At 38.6% G+C, this 23,328-nt stretch overlaps 1 protein-coding gene across 2 annotated transcripts in view; it reads right to left on the minus strand.

The window, feature by feature from the left end:
* Window positions 1-23,328, minus strand: part of RASA2 (RAS p21 protein activator 2) — a 137,587-nt gene that overhangs the window by 45,576 nt on the left and 68,683 nt on the right. For both annotated transcript variants that reach the window (XM_043997446.1, XM_043997445.1), the window contains exons 5-9: window positions 21,165-21,241; window positions 7,730-7,813; window positions 3,982-4,054; window positions 2,897-2,973; window positions 1,287-1,385 (exon numbers count right to left, since the gene is read on the minus strand). In XM_043997446.1, the coding sequence (XP_043853381.1) occupies window positions 1,287-1,385; window positions 2,897-2,973; window positions 3,982-4,054; window positions 7,730-7,813; window positions 21,165-21,241 (410 nt within the window). The remainder of the gene's footprint in view (window positions 1-1,286; window positions 1,386-2,896; window positions 2,974-3,981; window positions 4,055-7,729; window positions 7,814-21,164; window positions 21,242-23,328) is intronic.

The following is a 23,328-nucleotide window of genomic DNA, read 5'->3' on the forward strand; positions in this document are numbered from 1 at the left end:
TTCTGCATTTCCCATCACGTGGGGTCATGGCAATATGTATACATTTCTGAGCCCGTGAGAGGACTACAGAATATATTCCTAAATCTTATCATTAAAAGGGTGTGGAAGTCTTACCAGAGATGATCGTTTTTCTCCCTGTCCTGTTGGTTTAGAAATAATAAATGGCTGGAAAAGTTAGGGGCTGTCACCTGGCAGAGGTATGATTGCTGCCAGATATCATTTGGTTCTTGGAATTTATTGGCAAGGATAAGCAGCTACCTACAGACAACCAGCTAGCTCAGTGGGTAGAGCACTGGGCCTAGAGTCAAGAAGACCCAAGTTCAAATCCAACTTCAGACATACTGGCTGTGTGACCCAGGACAAGTCACTTCACCTCTGTCTGACTCAGTTTCCTTAAATGTAAAATGGGGGCAATAGCACCTACCTCATAAATGTGAGACTCTAATGAGAGAATATTTGTAAAGTGCCTAGCACACTGTAGGCATTTAATAAATATTTGCTTCCTTCCTTTTTTCATGAAGTGGAAGCTTTTAAGTATGAGATGGCAGAAGGAAGGAGGATCATACTCCTTAGAGTGAATGTGTAAAGTTATGAATTCCTAAAGTTTCAAATCCTGTTAGCTATATTTGTTTATTGAGAGACAACTTGCGCAGGTCATACCCCACAATATTATCATGGGCACCAGTAGTTTCCTTTTTCTTACCAGGTAAGCTTGAAGGTCTAAGGCCTTTCATCTGCAATCTGGGGTCCTTGACAATCTGATGTCATCCTAGTTTTCCAAACTATTTTCTCCTCCATGTCATCTAGGTAACTCAAACCACCTGCCAGCTCCCAGATGCTACGTACTTCACTGCCTCTTATCCTGGTTCACAAAATTCCCTAGGACGGAATGTCTTCTCACTTCCCTGGCTGAGCTCCTGTCCATCCTTGAATGCCTATGATGCCCGATCTCCCATGAAGCCTTCCTTGATGCCATTCTTCCCTATGCGGCAATAAAAACATGCTCATTGTGAAACTGAGGATGTAAACTAACTACACACAGGAAGTCAACAACAAAGTTCTTATTTCTTACAGAGGCTACAATAACTTCCGATCCTGACCACATCATCAGCTCTAACAAATGATTCTAACTGAATCCTCAAAGGGAAGAATAAGGAGAAAACAAGGGCTTCTTTGAAGAACTCTTCTGTAAATAACAGCTTTTTGAACAAAAGGGCTGACATGACTTAATGACAGACCACTGAGCTTACCAAACTGTCCCAAACTATTAGTTTCTCCATTCTTACCAGGCTTGATGAGAGGAATCATTTCTCAACACCTTCACGGGAACCTTGATCTCTCCCAGAAAATTATCGGCCAGGTTTCCATTGTTCCATAAATCAACCCTGAAAATTGAATGCCGATTTGTTTATTTTTTCAAATGTAAGAAGATACATGCCACAAAATAGTTGCAAACTTCTATGATTGGGATTGTAGCATTAATTTTACATGCTCAAAGTAAGAGATGTTAGCACTGTCATATCTAGAAAACATAAAAAAATGCTGTAGTGGCTTTTATTTAGAAACAGAAAGCAACAATTTGTCAAAATGTAAAGCATAAATAAAATAGTTGTCATTTAAATTTGTGTTCTTTTTACCTGTAGAAATCAGGACTACAGTGATTTTGTTGGATTTGAGAAAAGAAACATGAATAAAAATACTGTAATTTCTTTCAAGTATCTGCAATCAATATTTAATTATAGCAAATTCAGGAGCACACATTGCCAATATATTTTAATTACATGATTAATATGACCTTTAAAATGAACACACCGTTAACACCACACTTATATTATACATGCATTTACAAAAAATTACTCTCTTACCAAGCAATAGCTAAAATATTTAAGACCTAAGAAAGCTAAGAGACTCCAAACACATGCAGCTGGTTTGGTTATCTTACTGCACATCTTACCTCACTGACATTTCTGTTAGACAGCAGATGTGGTAAGAGGAATAAGACAATTAATTCTTGAATGTGGTATAATTGATGTTCTAAATAATCTTTGCATCTATAATGCTATGATTAAAAAACAAAAAGGTAATAAAATTTGAAGTAACAAAAATAAAAGTGTTCTAGAAGGCAATTTTGGTGGATATCTGTAAAATAAAATATACCTCGAATACTGCATTGGGGGGGGAACCTTTAAAATTAAAAACACCCTTTTAAATGAAAAGCTTCTGAACAGACTTGTTATTTCAGTGGTGTGGGAAACTACTTGGTATGGAAACTGCTTCTATGATGTAGTGAGTGCAGCAACTCCTCCACACCTTCTCGTCTTCAAGAGCTGCCTGGGGAACTGAAAGGTTGTGACCTGACCTTGTTCAGACAAGGGTATGTGTCAAATCCAAATCTTTCTGATGCCACATATCCCACCAGTTACTCTACCACACTCCCTATCTTTCTTATAAACTAAAAAGCAAAATGAATTGTTTTCAACAATCTAATAAGTTTTAGTAAACATGGAAGACCGTGGTTTCAATAATGATCAACATATTTAACACTCTAAGGTGTTCAAAGAGATATGAGTGGAAGTAAGCAGAGTAAATTTACTAAGTACTAAGTAAATTTACTAAGTACTAAGCAAATTTTAATGGAAATGATTTCCCTAAGATACATGTACTTCTACCTACTCATACTACCCTGTTTGAATACAGAGTATTTCTATAGTTTTTGCAAGATGAACTTGGCAATTCTTTTGTTTAGATTTCTGAAATAATTTTGAAGATGGGACTTAAAACTCACCTTAGTTACTGAATTTCTCTTGTATATTAAGATTTTACAATTTCACTAGTAATCACAAATTTTTCTTTAAATGCATAAAAGTTGAATTCTCTATGACAGCAAGAAACGTACCTGATTTCTAGCTTTTCAATGTCTTCTTCCTCTACCTGAAACTGGGATTTTTTGGTGTAGCTACTAGATCTGGTTACCTGTAAAAGAAAATTCTTCAACAAATATCCTTTTAAAAACCCAAGTTTCCCCTCTCCATATCCTCCTTCCTTCCTTTCTAGTTTTGAGTTCTAAATTCTATCCCTCCCTCCCCTCCCCACTCCCTGAGGTGATAAGCAATCAGATATAGGTTATACATGTGCAATTATATAGAACATTACCATATGAGTAATTTTATATAAAAAGACTCAAGTAAAAAAAAAAAGAAAGAAAACACAAAATAGCATGCTTCAGTCTGTGTTCAATCAATATCAGTTCTTTCTCTGGAGGTGGATAGTATGCTTTATCATTAGTCCTTTGGGATTGTCTTGGATCTGGACAAGAGGTAAATTGTTTAACATCTCTAGCCTGAATTTTCTCATATGCAAAATGAGAAGGCTTAACTAGATAATCTAGCATCAAGCTCTACTTATATACTAAGGAGTTTAGATTTAACTTAATAAACCATAAAAAGTGATCGATGTAGATGACAGAGGTGAAAATGACTGCTAAAGCACTAGATAATAGGATACAAAAAGATACTGCCATAGATTAAAATAATGGGCTAATTTAGTAAGATAAAGTTCAACAGGAATAAATACTGATTCTTCTGGGCTCAAAAGACCAACTTTACAAATACTAGATGGGGAAGGCATAGTTAGACAACAATTCACATAGAAAAGATTTGAGGGCCCGAGTGGACTCTAAGTCAATGATTCAATAGCGTAACATGGCAGAATGCCCAGAACAAAGGCGGCCTCACTCCCAGCTATCTACTGCTCTAGTCAGACACGTGCGGATGGATGCATTCACCTATGTTCCTGGGGACTACATTTTAGGAAGGACATTGATAGGAAGGTAGAGAGCCATGTGGAAGGAGGCATCATAGAAAATGTTTATTACATTAAAAAATAGAGTCTATGAAACTTAAATGTGTGAAATACTAAGACTAATTCTCAACGTTAAAAACAGACAACCCAAATGCACTTATACAGAAAAAAGTTACCTACCTCAAAATAAAAGGTTTCATTAAACTGTGGATTGCTTGTTTTCTTCTTTACTTTTGTCTTCTTCTGGTCATTCCTGTTCCAATGTAGTCAAGTTTTACTTGGTAGAACTTAACAGTACACAATTATAAAACATGCTATTTTCAACCAGGGAGGATTTTATTTCACTTTTAGAGTCAACAGGAAACTCAGATAAGAATGAAAATTCTTACATTCTTGTAATTAGAAACGTTCCCTGAAGTAACTGGTAAACAGAAAAATCACTTCTTCAAGAGGACTGAAAGAAAAGAGGCTTGGTATATTGGAACGAGCACTGTGAAGTCAGAGCATATGAATTCAAATCCTGCCTTTGACACTTACTACCTTTGTGACCATAGGCAAGTCATCTAGTGCCTTTGGGCTTTGGTTCCTTCATGTGTAAAATGAAAGGATCAGAAGGGAGGACCTCTGAGCACCTATATATAAGTCTGGCAAATTCTAAGAAGGCAGTGGCGTGATAAGCCTTTTCCATGTCTATATGCCATAGCTACATACAAGTTTTATTCTTTAGGAGACAGCATGATCGAGGAAGCAGCAATGGTAGCCACAAACCATTCCAAGCACTAGAGGAAGCTCTCCAGTGCAGTGGCTAGATAGACTCTCTAGGAGTCCTTGGGAAGCTCATGGACAGGAATCATCCAGGAATTATCTCATTCTTTGCACCTGCATCTCTACTGTCTGCCATAGGGCCTGGCAAATAACAGGCACTTAATAAATACTAGCTGAATGACTGATGGAGGGGACACCCCGTGCTGATGAGATGGTATCAAGGATGAGGCATGGGTTGGTTACTGTCAATTCTGCTAAAGTATAACCTGAGTGAGAGCAAAACAATTTTCTAATGTGCTGTAGACCAAATGATGCCCGGCAAGCAAAAGTCAACAAAATATAAGCCGGCTGTGCTAGACTGAACATTAAGAAAACTCAAATATGTTTAAGTCCATTACAATGGCATTACAGGATTATGCCTACTTTTGTAGTTCAGTGACATTACTGGGGCTTTTCCAATAAACACAGCTATATCTAAGTAGATAGGATTTGGGTTTAAAGGAGTTTAGTTTTGGACTTTTTTGTCCCTGATCTTTTTCACGTGGCTAGTGATTTATACAAAACAAAATGCCACGAAAGGAGCTTCAAACGAACCTAGAAGTGGCTCTTATAAAGCAACATTCTAGGTGGTAATTTTGTGAATCTGGATTCTTTCCCTTTTAAGCCAGAACTACTACATGCTCGATATAGTGATTATATGCTGATGTGCTAATGCTTTCCCAAAAGGAATTACAGAAATCTGAATTTAATAAAGATAATATAGTTAATATGCACAATTATAAAATGCACTGAAATAATTATCCCTTTAGAAAAGGGAATTCCTATAAATTTCCTTTAAATTCCTTTATTTTAAAAAAGATTATGCAAACTAAATTTATGCACAGCTTTTCAGAAATTACATAAAATGAGGATACACACTTGTGAGGAATATAATAAAGCACTTTATTCAGTTTAAGAGTGCTTCATGGGTTCATAAATCATTAGATCATGCAGGGATCTGAGAGATACATTTGCTATACATATATTTACCAGTAGCTATTGTTGTTGTTTGCCCTTCATTCTCAAAGAGAATGTCTCAATGAGATTAGGAGGTAATGTCATGACTTGCAGTGTCACCAACCTCACTCTCCTCCAGAGCCATCCGAGTCCAGTGACAAGATATAGATCAGGATGACCGGAGATGGACTCAGATGTTTGAGGCAATCGGGGGTTTAAGTGACTTGCCCAGGGTCACACAGCTAGGAGATTAGATTTGCACTCAAGTCCTCCCAACTTCAGGGCCAGTGCTCTATCCACTGCACCACCTAGCTGCCCCACCAATGGCTGTTAAGTCATTAGCAAGAGAAGACAAGATACAAAAAATTACCTGCTATTTTGTGTTATTCTGGTTTCCATCTCTACCTCCTTTAATTCCATTATTAGTATCACCTGATAATTACTCCCAATTTAGCCCATACCAACCGTATGCATGCTGCCATCCCCTTAGACTATGCACTCCCTGTTGGAAGGGGCTGTCTTCTGTCAGCCTTTGTATCCCCAACACTTAGCATGGTGCTTGGCAAGTAGTAGGCACTTAAAAATATTTAATGACTACTTTCCCCAAAATTTTAAGTAAAACAAAATTTCATTTACACAGAGTGGGTGAGGGTGGACATCCTATTAAAAGAAAAAATTTAAAGACTTTTTTTTTTTTTGGTGGGGCAATGGGGGCTAAGTGACTTGCCCGGGGTCACACAGCTAGTAAGTGTCAAGTGTCTGAGGCCGGATTTGAACTCAGGTACTCCTGACTCCAGGGCCGGTGCTTTATCCACTGTGCCACCTAGCTGCCCCCTAAATACATTTGTTATCCTTATTTTCCCTAAGAAATACTATAAATAGTAGTATCTACTTGGTATGTGTTCTAAGCTTCTAGAGAAAAATCTATTGAGATAAGAAAGGAGGAAGTGGTTAGTTAGGAAGGGGATATAGCTACAAAGAAAATATGAGAAATGTCTTCTAAAGAAATGTTTGTTGAATTGACTTATTTAAAGAAGTCACAGTTCATTGTTATATAGAGACTAGAAAGATTTTTAAAAACTGCTACTGTTTTCAAATAATTATTTTGGGGGTGGACAAAAATATGGCCTTCTTGGCTGTTGCTTTTCAGGGTGAAACCTACAAATAAAATGAATTACAAACTGTATGTATAACAGGGGTTTGCCATTTGGAAGTCACTGAACTTGGTTTTTCTTTTTTATATTTTGATACCTGAATTTTAATACAATTGACTTTTGATCTTATATAATTTATTTTAAGCATTTTAGGCATCCCAGAAGGGGTCCAAAGGCTTCACAAGACTGTCAAAGGGGTCTATGACAAAACAAAAATTAAAACCCCCCAATATAGAACATTTTAAAAATTTCTGTTAATTACAGGAAATATAGCTATAGAGCTCTCTCTCTCTCTACCTATATATCTATATTTATATATATATCTGGGACTCTAGCTTGTCTGAAGTTTAGAGCCTAGGATTCACTCCCTAAAGCACAAGACATGTCCACAATAAAGTCATCTTTTACTATGATGTTCTTTCTGAGTTACTTTGCAGTAGATAATATGTAAAAAACCATCATAAAATAAATTGGCACATTTACTTATTTATTTATTTTGGGGTGAGGCAATTGGGGTTAAGTGACTTGCCTAGGGTCACACAGCTAGTAAGTGTTAAGTGTCTGAGGCCAGATTTGAACTCAGGTCCTCCTGACTCCAGGGCCGGTGCTCTACCCACTGTGTCACCTAGCTGCCCCTGGCACATTTATTAAAATAGTATTCCAACTGTACAGTATCTTGGAATTTTAACATAGGAAACTTGACTCGATACAAATCTTCAAAGCAATTTAATTACCATAAAATCACTAATGTACTCAGAGTTGTTGCCAAGATCAGTCTAACAGATCTGAAATGGCAATCACCTTTTTTTCCCAGTAGAAGAATGGGGCTTTGTTGTTTGATTGGTTAAAAAAAAAATCACATTGGATTTTTTTAAAAAAATAAATATTTGCTTATTCCAGTCTCTAGTAAAAGGCTATTAAGCTATTTAACCATTACTCTTAGTGACCTAATTCTGTATATTCTAACCAGAAAGTTTCATACTTAAGAAGCTGCTTTTTTTTTTTAATCTTACCTTGAAGGTCCCACAAGAGAAACTGTAGCATAAGGGTCACAGCTCTGTCCATTTATGAGAGGCAGCCCGTGGCACGCCTTGATACTAAAGAGAAAAAAAATTTTTTTGTAAAACTGACCAATCATAAATCAAGGTAGGGGAGAAAACATTATTTTTTTTAACACATGAAAGGTTTACAGCTATGTATTTTATTTGTATACCATTTCCCTGGGTTATATACATTGTTTAGGTTAAATATAACTCTAACAAATATGATTATAAAGAAATCCCATATGCTGCATATTGCATGACAATGAAAGTACCAACCATGTCAATGAGTAAGAAGTGAGATTTCAATATCATTCAACGCACTATTAGTAAGTCTTTTAAAAACAAAAGCTGCAAATAAAGAACATTCAGGGACATTTGTGGTGTGACACTACATCAAGCCCACTGATGTTTTCAAAGAAGAAAAGACAAAAAACAAGTAGCACATATTTTAGTTAAGTGAACTTGCCAAGCGTCATATCCTTTACCAAGGTGTGAATGAGATATAAGGAAACAACTGTGGTTTCAACATTTAATTCATAAATGTGTGGGTAAGCTTGCATGAGAAGTAACCTTTTCAACCAAATCACATCTTGCATCATTACACACAATTATGTAATTTTTTATTTTGTACCTTGGTAACAGTTGCTTTTGCATTTATTTATTTATTTTTGCAGAAAATGTTTTCAACCTTAAGAAACAATGTTTTATCATTGCAGTTGGTGAATAGTAGAGTAGTGACTTGCCACCAAGATTGTTCTGAAGACTTGCCAGATTCAAGAGGTCAATTTCTGAGAGCCTGCATTTCTCAATGAATACTGGCTGTGTACAGTGCTGTCTGTGATGAAAGATGCTACCCCAAAGCAGACTGGGCTGGGAAACGTTTCGACTCCTCTTTACCCACCTCTTTACTCACCAAAGGTGAGACAGGACTCTGCTAAAGGTGCAGAGACAGCTATAATACAATCCTAAGGCATTAAAATAAAATTCGAAAACCATTTTCTGAATTAAAAGGAGTAAAGTATAATCCCAGAAAATGTGTTCTAGTCTTGTTCTAAACTTAAGTAGATTCATAAAATTTCCCAACACTTTACGCTACCTGACCAGTCAGTCTAAAATATCACTTCACTTCTGTCTGAGCAGAATCACAGCAATTTCTGATCGTATTGTATGAATCTCGTAAGACAAAGTTTATCACAGGTTAACTTCAAATTAAGGAAGACATGTAATGAATTATATGGTATATACTTAACATACAGAGCTACATTTCAGAGAATCCATTTTGATGCAACAGTTAAATGATAAAATCATAACATTAAAATGCCATAATTCTAGGTCCTTTAGAGTGGAGGTTTCCAGAGAATGTACCATAAACCAAAAATGTTTTTGTTTTGTTAGGCAGAAACATTTAAATAAATTGTGTTCTTTTCCTTGATTTCAACATTGCTGAAATGAAATTAAGAAAAAACCCATACCAAAGCATCAGTCTTTGCAAGACAACACGATGGTCCTTTAAAAATTCTAAGAACAGAAGAAGACTGTGGTTTATTTAGTGTGGGGAATTTCCAGTATGGAGGGCTCCCTTCCCTAACGCAGATTGCAATCCAATACTTAGCAGACCAAGCCTAGGAAGTCTCTTTGTTGCATACAGAAGCTAAGTGACTTGGGAGAGGGGCACAGGAGCAAACAGCTAAGTGTGGGAGGAGGACAAATTCTAATCAAAACCTTCCAGGCCCCAGGCTCTATCCACTACCTCATTAAAAAGTCAAGAGACTAAAAAACACACACAAAAGATCTATTTTACAAGTATTTTATAGCTCTACTTAACTTGGTAAGTAGCATGATTTTATATACACATATCTGAAATATTATGTCTTAATACTTTTCCTAATTATCGGGGTGGAGGCTACCATTCTAATCTGTAAATCAAACCACATCATGACATTAAAAGCACCTGGGCAGAACATATCTTCTTTTCCTTAAGTCCAGTGAGCGCTACCTTGTAATTTGTTTACTTCTATGTCATATGTTTGAGCCCTAACTTGGCCCCTAATTCCCTGAGCCCTGAGTTTTAGTTTTTCTGTGTCAGGCAGTGTGAAAAACAAATACACAAAAACCCCCCACACCACCACACTGCTTCTCATTATTTCTTTTTGATTCAGATAGCATCTAAATGGAATACATTTCTAACTGAAAAACCAACAAAACACTTCTGGGCACCTCTGTTTTGATTAGCTTCTTAACACAATTCCAGTGGGGGGAGAGACAATATCTGAGAATTATCCTCAGCTATTATAAATTAACAGAAGTCAATGAATTATGACATCTCATAAGTCATAGATTTAACTTACTAAACCTATTTTTGTAATGAGAACACAAAAATTATAAGTACAACATATGGGGAGATCCTAGCCTTACACCTTTTTTGGGGGGGGGGGGCAGGGCAATGAGGGTTAAGTGACTTGCCCAGGGTCACACAGCTAGTAAGTATTAAGTGTCTGAGGCCAGATTTGAATTCAGGTCCTTCTGAATCCAGGGCTGGTGCTCTATCCACTGCGCCACCTAGCTGCCCCCCTAGACCTACACCTTAACAGATTTGCACTAACTTCTTCCCTGTATGGTTTTGATAAATCTGCCTATTCTGGATTCTGTCATTACAGATGAAAAGAGAAAAGGGTAATGAGTGGACAGAGAACAGGTTTGCAAGTCAGGTACCTCTGATACCTACTACAAATCACTTCACACTCAGTGTCCCAAACAACCCTTAAGGGCTCTAAGTTGCTGGGAAATGTACCTAGAATGAAATCACAAGTCTCCTTCCCTGCCCTGCCCTCAACAATGAAAAGAAAGATAATGTCAGGCAAGCCCTCATTTCCTGTCAAACCACCAAACACTATACAGGCAAGTAGACATACATGTATTATTAAACCATCAGCTTGTTTTTATTATAGGATGAATATTTTTCCTTTTACAGTTTTATATACCTTTCTTCACAGTTCATTTAGTGAACATCTATAAATATACAAAACCTTGAAGTACAAAGAACCAAAAACCCACCACAGCCCACTAGAAAACTGAAAATGACTGCATTTCTTTCACACTGGAGAATCCAAAGTTTTACATGCTTAAGTGTATTTGCTAGGCCAAAGAGGTTTATGTTTAGATATCATGTAAGAAAGTTGACTACTTAGTCTTTTGAAAATATTTCAAATTTTAATGAAAACTGGTAAGAAAGAGAGCTTAAGAAACCACTCTTTCCTTTCTCACTGTTGTTAGTATTAACAGTGCTTGTTTCAACAGGTCAGGTGCTTGCAGTCTCAATCACCTGCTGCCTCGTCCTTTCCTTTGTATTCCTTTTTCTAATCTGGTACTGATTTTGAGCTTCACCCGAACAAGCTGGTGGTGATCTGACTCTACAGACAGGTGGTTCAGAAGTGACTCCCACATCAGTAAGCATCACTTCCTGTTTTGAAAATATAACCAATTTATTTTTGGTGATATTACTTGCTGACCACATCCAGTGCCTCCCAAGGCTCACCTTGAAAAAAGCATTCACGATACATGGCCATGAAGTTTCAGCCTCTGGCTTCTCTTGGTTGTTACTCCTGAATTACATTTTGCTAACATCTGGTGTGTGTGTGGGCGGGGGGGGGGGGGGGTAGGGAGCACACAGGACATAGACAAAAGTTGTACAGGAAGGGAAGTCACCACTGTATGGACACAGTGCACTTCGTGTATTACAATGATAACAGGTTCACCCAAAGTATTAATAGGACACAAAGAAACAATTCCTTGTTGAAACAAAAACCAAACCCAAATTACAGATCAAAAACTGGGATATAAGAATCCTAAATGAAAATGGAAAACTATAAATAAGAAGGAGCATATCACAGCTACAAAAACATCTGTGGTCATTCTTGTCTTTCAGCCTTTTGAAATACTTCAGCTTATACTACCCAATGCTCCAATTTTACAATAGGAAGGCATTTATCTCTTCTGAAAACACACACACACACACACACACACACACACTTATCTTAGGACAAATCTTGTGGCAGGCACTGTGTAGATTTGGAGGAATATATTAAGTAGGGTATAGAAGCACCAAGTAATTATCATGGCAAGGCAGAGTTTGGGGAAATATTCAGGTGTGAAACAATGTAGAGAGTAATGGTGGCAGTCCACAGCCTTGTTCTGAACAACTTCAGATGACATCCATGGAAGGGGAATTCAGATTATAAACAACAAAGACACACTGGGTCTTCTTCCATTTTTTCAGTGTATCCTAACCTATCATTAGGCTTTCTACTGTACCACATGGAAACAATGAGAATATTTTTTAAAGTACATACTTATTCATGATCTGAACCAGTTATCTTATCTAGAAAATGAAGGGGATTGACTATATGGTATTTATAGTACCGTCCAATTCTGATATTCCATATCAGATTACCACTTCAAATGAATTTGATATAAACTAACTTGTTTACATAAATACTTTTTGGATACAGACATGCAACAATGTTAACGAAGAGAAATAAGAGTATCTACAAATTTAAGGTATATAGTTCTGTACTGAATAAAATATTTTTCCTGCTTAGGCTCAGGATATTGTAACTAGCATAGTAACACTGCCCTTCTCCCTTCTAGAGTTTTATTTTTAAATCTGATATAAAAACACTCCTTTTGTCTTTCTATTCTTATTGGCTTGTTACTAGCAATAATGGCTTCCTATGAAAAAGCCAAACAAGTTAAATGCAAAGGTCTGAATTGCTGATTTTCAGAACTTAATACATTCAATATCACCTTGGAAGGTCTATAAGGATCAGATGTGATGCTATTGCCATTGCTGTTTTTATTTTAATGGGAACCAATGGTAATAACATGGGGGCTGCTAGGTGGTGCAGTAGATAGTGTGCTGGGCACACTAGTGTGCCCTTGGGTAAGTCATTTAACCTTGTTTGTCTCAGTTGTCTCAACCGTAAAATGAGCTGGAGAAGGAAATGGCAAACCACTCCAATATCTTTGCCAAGAGAACCCCCAATGGGCCCATGAAGAGTTGGATACGACTGAACAACTATACATACAATCAAGTAAGAAACTGTTAATGGCTAAAGCATAGTATTTTTCTTAGGTGTATAGTTTATTATTGAAATTATTTTTCTCTTCTTTTCAAAGTATGCACAAAGGCAAAAAAAAAAAAAAAAAAGATCACTGAATGTGAAGTCAAAGACCTGAATTCTAGCTTTTAAAATGTATGAGTCTTAAGATCTTGGTCACTTAATCATTCTGGCCCTTCTTTGAATAGAAGATCTCTAGTTCCCTTCTATCTTAAACTGGGGGGTGGGAGGGAAGAGAGAAGAGTAATATATATCCTAAATAACCTGAAGCATTTTCAGAGTTGTGTCAATAATGAAAAGAACAAGACACCTCATAGGCTTCAATGATGTACTTGCTATACTGAACACAACACATGTTGTTTAGGTAAAGTCAATTTTCTTAAGGGTGTGAAGCTCTTAAAAAGTAAACAGAATGAGAAATTACAAATCAAAAATCTAGATAAGATCCTGTCAACCTAATTTATTTTATAGAGCAGAGTTTCTGTCATTAGAATTATTAAGTTTTTGGGGCAGCTAGGTAGCACAGTGGATAAAGCACTGGCCCTGGATTCAGGAGGACCTGAGTTCAAATCTGGCCTCAGACACTTGACACAACTAGCTGTGTGACCTTGGGCAAGTCACTTAACCCCCATTGCCCCACCAAAAAAACCAAAAAAACCAACAAACAAAACTATTAAGTTTTCAAAAGAGAGAGATTTAGGAGTATCAACACAGATACTTTTGTCTGGAACCAAGTTTCACTTCTCATTATATTTTTACAAGAACATTTTTTTCTTACATGTGAGATATTTCTATCCTTCTAAATTATTTTGAAATTTCTCCCAACAGCGCATTCTCTGTGGGAAGGACATGACTTGTTTTGCATGGTGGGTTCTTTGTAAAGCAAGAAGGGCCTGTTTGACTTGCCTTTCTAACTTTCTGCTCCTTGTCTTCCAGTGTGATGGTGATAGATGTTATAGCTGACTAAGCATAATTTGGTCAGAAGTCATCCTGGCCAAACAAAATGTACGGAAGCCCTGAGAAGACTTTGGATTCTCTCACACATTCACCATCTGATCCTACATGACAACCCAGGACAATTACGTCTGACTTCAGTTTCATCTCTGCCTCCTCAAAGGGCAATCCTTGTTGAAAAGGAAAAAGGTGAATTTAAAGATTTTACCTCCTGGGCTCCTCCCTATAGCAATGGCCTCCTAACCAGTCTTACTGTTGCCCATCTTTTCCTATTCCAATAGGCCCTTTTCACTTCTACTAAAGACATTTTAAAAATCAATAGACAGATCTCTGACCATATTAGTGCTTTGCTCAAAAAATGAAGGTAGTTCCCCACAGCCCACAAGGTAAATGGTAAAGCCTCGAACCAAGGCCCTCCATATACTGGGCCTGGCCAACGTCTACAGTCTTGTCATGTACATCCTTGCCCTTATCCAGTCCATCCCTAACCCTTTATGAAGTACCAACTATGTGCCAGGCATTGTGCTAAACACTGGGGATACAGTTAATAAAAAGGTAGTCCCTGCTCTCAAGGAGCATATTATATAATAGGCAAAACCCTCATCTAGGCTCCAGCAGAATACTACTCAGATGCTGTTCCCCAACCATATTCGTCCCTCTCATGCAACCTTGTACATGCACAAATCCTCCTCCTATGTGTAACAAACTTCCCCTACATCTCTGCCAAGGGAAACCTTTCTTTTCCTTCAATCTAGGTAGGTAGCCATAGTAGGGTACCTGGAGTGAAGAAGGCCTGAATTCAAATCTAGTCTCAGATACTTACTAGCTGTTTGACTCTGCCCATTTGCCTCAGTTTCCTTATTTGTAAAATGGGGATAATAAAAACACCAATCTCCTATGGTTGATGAGAGGATAAAATGATGAAATATTTGTAAAGTGCTTTGCAAACCTTAAATGTGTGTATATGTATACTTTTGTATAGAACATATATACATATACTTCTCATTCTATTTTTACACTAACATCTGTTTCTTCCATGTGAGACATTTCTATCCTAAATTATTTTATATATGTGTGCATATGTGTGTGTGTATATATGTACCTTTGCTTGCACACACACAAATACATACATACACACATATGCATATGTGTGGATATGTGCTAGCTTGTAGTAGCAGTAATTGCCCTAATTCCAATACTGCCTCTTCTATGAAGTTCTCCCTGATTCCCACTGAGAAGATTCCTACTCTGTGAATGTCTCACAGTAACGCTTGGTGCTGTGTGTGTGTGTGTGTGTGTGTGTGTGTGTGTGTGTGTATTTTAGTTCCATAAGGACATGTCTTATTCTTGTTATTTATGGCCGCATTCCCTCAGGGCAGAGACTGTTGTACTGCATTCTATCTTAAGCACCTCACCCAGTCCTGCACACAGCATTTAGTAATTGTCGGTTTGTTGTTTGGTCCAACACCTTTCCACTAAGCACTTGTGTGCAAATGCCAGGGGAGAAACAAAGTTTGGAAAAGGCAGCCTACTCTCTATTTTCACAGAGCTTATCTTCTAGTAGGAGATCTGGAACCTATAAAAGAAGGGTCCTCATACAACCAAATAATTCCTGAGCACACAAAAGACATAAATAAAGTGCCCTGTGAGGTCCTAGGTGGACTGGGTGGCCTCTGAGCCTCTTTGAAGCAATAGCAGCTGGAAGAGGGAAAAGGAATGAAGCACTTCATGCACAGAGAATAGCAAGAACAAAGAAATGGAGATGAGGCATATACTGGGAAGAGCGAACAGTTTGGGTTGCCTGGGTCACTGGACAAGGAGAGGGGAGCAGAATGAGATAAGTCTGATAAGTAGGGTGGTACCACAAGGGGTGGGGGGCATTGGTCTGAACTTTATTTGGAAGGCAATAAAGAGCCAGCGAAGCCTTCTGAACAGTGAGGGGCAGAGCCATCTATGGCTCGAGGATCTGGGCTTCTGTCAGCAGGGGTTCCACTAACACAGATCAAAGGCCCTCTGCACCTCAGTAGGCAGCCTTCATCAGTTGCTCCTAACTTGGTGATGAGTCCCTCCAAACTCAGCTGGGCCAATCCTTGGAAAATGAGGCAGTCCGTTGCTCACTACACTTGAAGTCATCCCAAGTTTGTGGGCCCTACAACAACTGTGCTGGACTTTGCTGGACCAGATAAACACACAAAGAAAAACTGTTTTTGGCTACAGAGTTAAGGATGGAATGGAGGGAGGAGAGAATGAAGGCCAGACTATCTGTGAGGCTACTGTACTAGTCAAGGTCGGTGGTAATAGGAATTCAGTACTAATATCGGGGGAGGGAGGAGACTTGGAATAGAAAGGAAGCAGGAGAGACAAAAATGATTTTGGGGGTAGAAATCATAGGACTTAGGAACTTGGATGGATATGAGAAATGGGAGGGGAGAAACAACAAGGTTGTGAATATGAGAATGACTGATGAATATGAGGAGTGACTGCTAGTGCCACTGACAAAAAATAATCAAGGTAAAAAGCGGAGGAATTTTTTTTTTGGAGGTGGGAGAAGGGGAAGGGTTTAAAGGGGAAAACTTAAGAACAATGTTAAGATGGGTCAAGTGAGGCAGCAAGCACATTCCACAGACTGAGAAGAGGGCCTCTGGGGCTCAGCCCCTCAGATTTGGATGTGATGGGCACAAAGTGACAGTAGCGAAAGCTGTGGGAGCAAATGAGACTGCTAAAGCTACAATGAGAAAAGAGGGACAAAGACAATGACATCACATTCTAAGGTGGGAATTCCATAGGTAAACAACTGTGTTCCTATATGGAATATAGACATATAGATACTGTACATACCTATAGCTACATATAGATACAGACAGCATAGATGGATAGTGCTTTCGCAGGGAAGGCACAAGGGATGAGGGTCGCCCAGAAAGCGATCTTTCTTTGCATGAGGCAGAATGGAAGCCGGGAAGGAGAGTGAGGTGAGAAGGCACAGAGCTGAGAGAAGGGAAGGGAAGAAGCATTTGTTAAGGGCCTACAGTGTGCCAGCCACTGGGCTAAGTATTTTACCAATATTATCTCACTTGATCCTCAAAATAACCCTGGGAAGTAGGTGCTATTATTATCCCCATTTTACAGTGGAGGAAACTGAGGCAAATTGAGGTGAATGACCTGGCAGGGTCACAGAGCTAGTAAGTCTCTGAGTCTGGAATTGAACTCCGGCCCCTCCTAGCTCCAGCCCCTGCACCACCCCATTTTAAAAAGAGTGCTGTGTAGGGGGCAGCTAGGTGGCGCAGTGGATAAAGCACCGGCCCTGGATTCAGGAGTATCTGAGTTCAAATCCGGCCTCAGACACTTGACACTTACTAGCTGTGTGACCCTGGGCAAGTCACTTAACCCCAATTGCCTCACTAAAAAAGAAAAAAAAAAAGAGTGCTGTGTGGAAAGAAATATAAGTAGACCAGCGAGGTATTAAGAGGAATGGAGAGACTTTTGGGTCTTTTTTCCCAAAGAAATCATGGAAAGGGGAAAGGGACCCACATGTACAAAAATATTTATAGCTGCTCTTTATGTGGTGGCAAGGAATTGGAAGTTATGGGGATGCCAATCAATTGGGGAACAGCTGGACAAGTTGTGGTATATGAATACAATGGAATACTATTGTGCTGTAAGAAACGATGAGCAGGAGGAGTTCAGAGAAACCTGAAGGGTCTTGTGTGGGCTGATGATGAGTGAGATGAGCAGAACCAGAAGAACATTGTACACAGTATCATCAACACTGAGTGTTGATCTACTGTGATGGACTATATTCTTCTCACCAATGCAATGGTACAGAAGAGTTCCAGGGAACTCATGATAGAAGACGATCTCCAAATCCAGGAAAACAAAAACAAAACTGTGGAGTATAGATGCTGAATGAACCATACTATTTCTTTTGTTTTTGGTGCTGATGTTTTCCTATTTTGGTCATTGCTCTGATTTTTCTCTTTATAACATGACTAACACAGAAATATGTTTAATGTTATTATGTGTATATATATGCATATATATATAGTATGTATAGGTATGTATATATATTATATATATGTGTTTTATTTTTATATATATATATATAACCTATATCAGATTATCTGCTGTCTAGGGGAGGGGGGAGGGAGGGAGAAAAATATGAAATCAGAAAGCTTGTATAAACAAAAGTTGAGAACTATCTTTACATGTAACGGGGAAAAAAAATAAAATACTTAATTTAAAAAAAAAAGAGGAATGGAGAGGTAGGAAGGGACTATGCTGTTAACAGGTTTTAAATGTCAAATAGAGAATTATGTATTCCATCATGACAGCAAGATGGGACCACCAGAATTCACTGAGAAAGGGGTTCCTAGGGGCAGGTCTGTGCTTTGGGACAATCGCTTTGACAGCTGAATGAAGGCTGGTTTATACTTTGGGGACTGAAAGCAGGAGGCCAACCAGAAGCCTGCTTCAATAAATCCAGGAGTGAGATGGTAAAGGTGCAGAAAAAGGGACATATACCAGAGTTATCAAGCTGTGAAAGTAGAAACACCAAAACTTTACAGGCCTACATAAGGGGTGAGGGTGACATCAAGGTTGCAAGCCAGGATGACTGGGAGAACAATGGTGTCCTCAACAGTAGGAGGGAAATCTGGAAGAGAAGAGGGTTTATGTTTGTTTTGTTGTTGTTGCTGTCTGGGGCGGGGAACGGGTGGAATGATAAGTTCTGTTTTGGACATGTTGAGTTTCAGATGCCTAGAGAATATCTAATTTAAGATGCCCAAAAGGCAGCTGGTGATCTAGAACCCAGGTAGGGCAAGAAACACATCTGGAAATTATCTTCATGGAAATAACCCAATCCACAGGAGCTGATGAATCACCAAGTCAGAGGGCTCAGGACAGATCCCTAGGAGAACACCCAAGTAGTAATAACACCAGAAGAGAGCGGCACTTCCTAAAGGCAAGGGAACAGAGGAAATGTAGGATGAGGGGAAAAGAATGGGTGGTCAAGTGATAAAAGCTACAGAGAGGCCAAGGAGGAAGATGGCAGAAAAAAGGTCAGCGGGTATGGCAATAAGGAGGTCACTGATGATCTCTGATAGAGGCTTCGGTAGAGTAGTGGGGACAAAGGTCCTATTATAAGGGTCTGAGGGAGGGATGGGAGGAAATGGGAGGCATAGAGTACAGACAACTTTTTCAAGAAGCTTGTCTATGTTTTTCCCTGTAGATAAAATGCAAAATGATAGGGACAGGTTTCCAAGGAAAAAAATTAAGAGTCAACATCAGGATGAAAATAATACTACAAATCACTAAGAGAAATGCAAATGAAAACAAATGAGGTTTCACTTCATACTTATCAGATTGGCAAAGATGGCAAAAAGGAAAATGACCCTTCTGAGGAAGCTACAGGAAGATAGGAACACTGGTACCCTGTTGGTGGAACTGTGAATTGGCCTCACCATTCTGGAAAGCAATTTAGACATCTACCCCTAAACACAAGGTCTTTACCCTAAAGAGATCAAAGAGACAGAGAAAGAATCCATATGCACAGACAGGTCTATAGCATCTCTTTACTGCACTAACCTCCACTTGCTAGATCTGTGAGGTTTCAAACGCTGGATCCTCAGGGCCCTTTCTAATATAAAGATATGTATTTAATTTATTTTTGTTTGTTTGTTTGTTTTTGTTGTTTTTTGTGGGGCAATGAGGGTTAAGTGACTTGCCCAGGATCACATAGCTAGTAAGTGTCAAGTGTCTGAGGCCAGATTTGAACTCAGGTCCTCCTGAATCCAGAGCCGGTGATTTATCCACTGCATCACCTAGCTGCCCTTATGTATTTAATTTTTTTGTTTGTTTGTTTTTGTTTTTTTTAAGTGAGGCAATTGGGGTTAAGTGACTTGCCCAGGGTCACACAGCTAGTAAGTGTTAGGTGTCTGAGGCCGGATTTGAACTCAGGTACTCCTGACTCCAGGGCCGGTGCTCCTTATGTATTTAATTTAAAATAAAATCGGAGGGCAAATCTGATTTGCCCAAGGAACAGAGGTACAAAAATCACAAAGTTACAAGCCATTGGTGAGTGTAGTCTTGTGTCCCTCCCCCAGGCCCCTGAAGATGATTCATGTGGGCTGGGTCTGTCCTAAAAAGCCAAAGGCAGGATGGAGGTCTTCCTTTCCTCCTCCCTTTCTGTTTTCAAGCCAGAATTCCCAGCCTGAGGCAGAGGAGCCAGCATTAAGGACTGGGATCCTGAGGGATCCTAAGGGATCACTGGGTTCCCAATTGAAGCCAGGAGTAAATCTGTGGGAAGGCTGCAGTAGAACCATTAGACCTTGAAGAGGCCCTTTGATCTGTGAATCTTTAAATGTATTTAGACAGCTGGCAGAGCTCCCTGGCTCCAACCAAATCCCAAGCACACAGCACCAAGGGAAGCTCGGGGCCCTTTCTAGCATCTTAAGACAGAGCTCAACACCTCAGAAGCCCTGGGCTTTCACTGTGGCACCAAGCTCTTCAGTACTACTGGGTGCTGCCCTGCTGTCACTCCCTAGGGCTTCCAAGCTCCTACCTAAGGAAGTTTTAACCATTTGGGGCTTTCTCGGGAGTCCTCCTTCTCAGTAGCCTGGACACAATCTCGAAAACTACCTCCACGTCATGGCTCTGATTATGTTGGAACCCTCTTTGCCACGGGGATCCCCATTCCTACTGCCCGTGGGCTCCTGGCTCACAACTGTGTCATGCTGGAGTAGAAGAAGTCACTTCTTGTAGTTTCTCATCAGACAGATTTCTTAATCATCACAGTAAGGTTCTGTGGGAGTATGAAGGTAAGAACTTACAAATTGACTGTTTTATATTGAACCCTCTCCTATGTTCTGCTGTCTACATGGTGATTGTTTTCCTCATTTAATATTTAAGTCTAAATTTTTTTAAAAATTTAAAAAGGAAAGGAAACAAACTAGAATTTAATTTTGGGTGAGAAAACAAAGCTATTAAAGATATTCTAAAGATTCCTGAAATACCTAATAATAATAATGATAACAACAACAATAATAAATGTTTATACTATGTTTTAAGGTTGCAAAGTGCTTTACACAATTCATCCTTACAACGACCTCATAAGGTAGGAATTAATATATCTCCATTTTACAGATAAGAAAATTTAGCCTGAAACTAAGTGACTTGTCTAGGGTCGCACACCTAGCAAAGGTCTAGCAGGATACGAATTCAGACTTTCCTGATTTCAGGTCCATCACCCTAACACCAAAACCAAGTGTAAGATTCAGAAAACAACAAAGTTGAAGAAGTATTTGTTGATTTTTTTGTGGGGGTAAAAGAACTATTCTTACTGTACTACGAGCTGCTGGCACACAGATCCATTATCAGTAATGAGTTCATTCAGTTTTAATTCCAGATGAACTTTACCCTGTAACAAACAAAAAAGTACAGTTATTAGTCTTCTTTTAATGACAAAACATGTCACATAAAATAACATGTGGATACACTTTTAAGTAGTCATCAAGTTATATAAGCTATTTATACTCTTCTACTATTTTAAGGACATAACTAGCAACTTAAATGATGATACTAATGCAGATGAATCAGTATGACGTTAATGGTTCAGTTGACCTAGACGAGAAATAAAACAATACATATCTAAGGGCAAAATAATTTGAAATAAAAACCAAAAGTAAAAATATTAGTATAAATAGAATGACAGGATACCTTCCCTTCTAAATACTAATATCACCAGGTGAGGAGACAGAGAAATCAAACAATCCTACAACTAATATAAAACTAAAGCCAAGCTAAATAAGCAATTAGGTCTAAAAGATTTTTTTGGTGCTTGCTTATATAAATCAACATTTACTGACCACCCCCCCCAATGCATAAGACACTGTGGGTAATGCATAAAAGAAGCAGGACAAACCCTGTCTCAATCTTACAATCTAGTTGGGGAATCAAGGTGTAAAGCTAGGAAACCAAGAGTTTGCAGGGGTGAGGCAGTTTAAGTTCAAGGGAGAGGTCTACACTGAAGAGTGAAAAACAACGTTATATACAAATACTAAGTAGATAAATGAGCTTCAGAAGCAGATGAGTGGAAATGATGTGTTTTAAGGAATTTGGTTTGCCAAATGATGAGGCAATGATTTCTGTGGTTTTATTTTTTTAAAAAGTAGGCACTGCCATCCTAACTTTCATTTTAACTACTGAGAACATACTATACCACTATTAAAGTGAGGAAAAAGGTTCCTCTTCCACATCCCCTCAAAATTCAGTGACACCTTTTGTTGAAATTTTCCTTTTTATTGTTATAAACTTGCCAACTATCAACAAGCATACTGTCCTATACAAAGAACAGGGGAAAGGGGCAGCTAGGTGGCGCAGTGGATAAAAGCACTGGCCCTGGATTCAGAAGGACCTGAGTTCAAATCCGGACTCAGACACTTAACACTTACTAGCTGTGTGACCCTGGGCAAGTCACTTAATCCCAACTGCCTCACCAAAAACAAAAAACCAACCCCCCCTCCCCCACAAAGAACAGGGAAAAAGGCCCACATACAAAAGCAAGGACTCCACTAAGGACACCTTGGTTTTTGGACAGATTTCAACTTTAACAAATGTGTGTACACACACACACACACACACACACCCCTTTGTTCGGGGGGTGGGGCAATGACAGTTAAGTGACTTGCCCAGGGTCCCACAGCTAATAAGCGTCAAGTGTCTGAGGCCAGATATGAACTCAGGTCCTCCTGAATGCAGGGCTGGTGCTCTATCCACTACGCCACCTAGCTGCCCTTCTTCAGTATATTTTTAAAGATTTTAAAAAAATATTCTTTTCTTCCAGTTTTTAACTATCACTATCATTTGCCTCCATCTTGTTCTAACTCTCCCTCCCCAAATTAAAGCCCTTTTAAATAGTTTTAAATAGTTCCAAATAAAAGCCTTTTTATGTTTGGTCCAGAAAGGCAAATTATCACAGTCCTACAAAACAAACCCACACACTGGACAGGCCCCATTCTCATACAATCTTAAGAAATAAATAAATAAATGTGTGCTTGATAAATTAATGCAAAGAGTGCCGAGGAAAAATTTCTGAAATTGACAGTCAATTCACAACGACAAAGTAAAGTAGTGCTATGGCTGTAAATGACAAGACTTTAGATGAGATCTTGCTGGGAATCATTAGTGCTGTATCAGATCCAACTTCCTATGTTCATTACTCCCACTAACAACTTAACAGCACATTCTTTAGGCATTAATACTTAGAAAAACATAACTTCGAGCTGACTTGGTCAAGCAAGGGAGTGGGGACAAAACATGTCCATGCATGATAAAGAAAAACTATTAGGAGGATATTGTACAAACTTAAAAGGTACTGAGATATAAAAGAAAATGATAATTTCTAATCAACATAGACAATTATATTCAAAGTTTCTCTTTAAATTACAGACTTTTTTCTTAAACAAAATTATATTCAGCCCCATCTTCCATTTTTGACCAAAAGTT

This window comes from Dromiciops gliroides, chromosome 3, assembly GCF_019393635.1.
Source record: "Dromiciops gliroides isolate mDroGli1 chromosome 3, mDroGli1.pri, whole genome shotgun sequence".
NCBI lineage: Eukaryota > Metazoa > Chordata > Mammalia > Microbiotheria > Microbiotheriidae > Dromiciops > Dromiciops gliroides.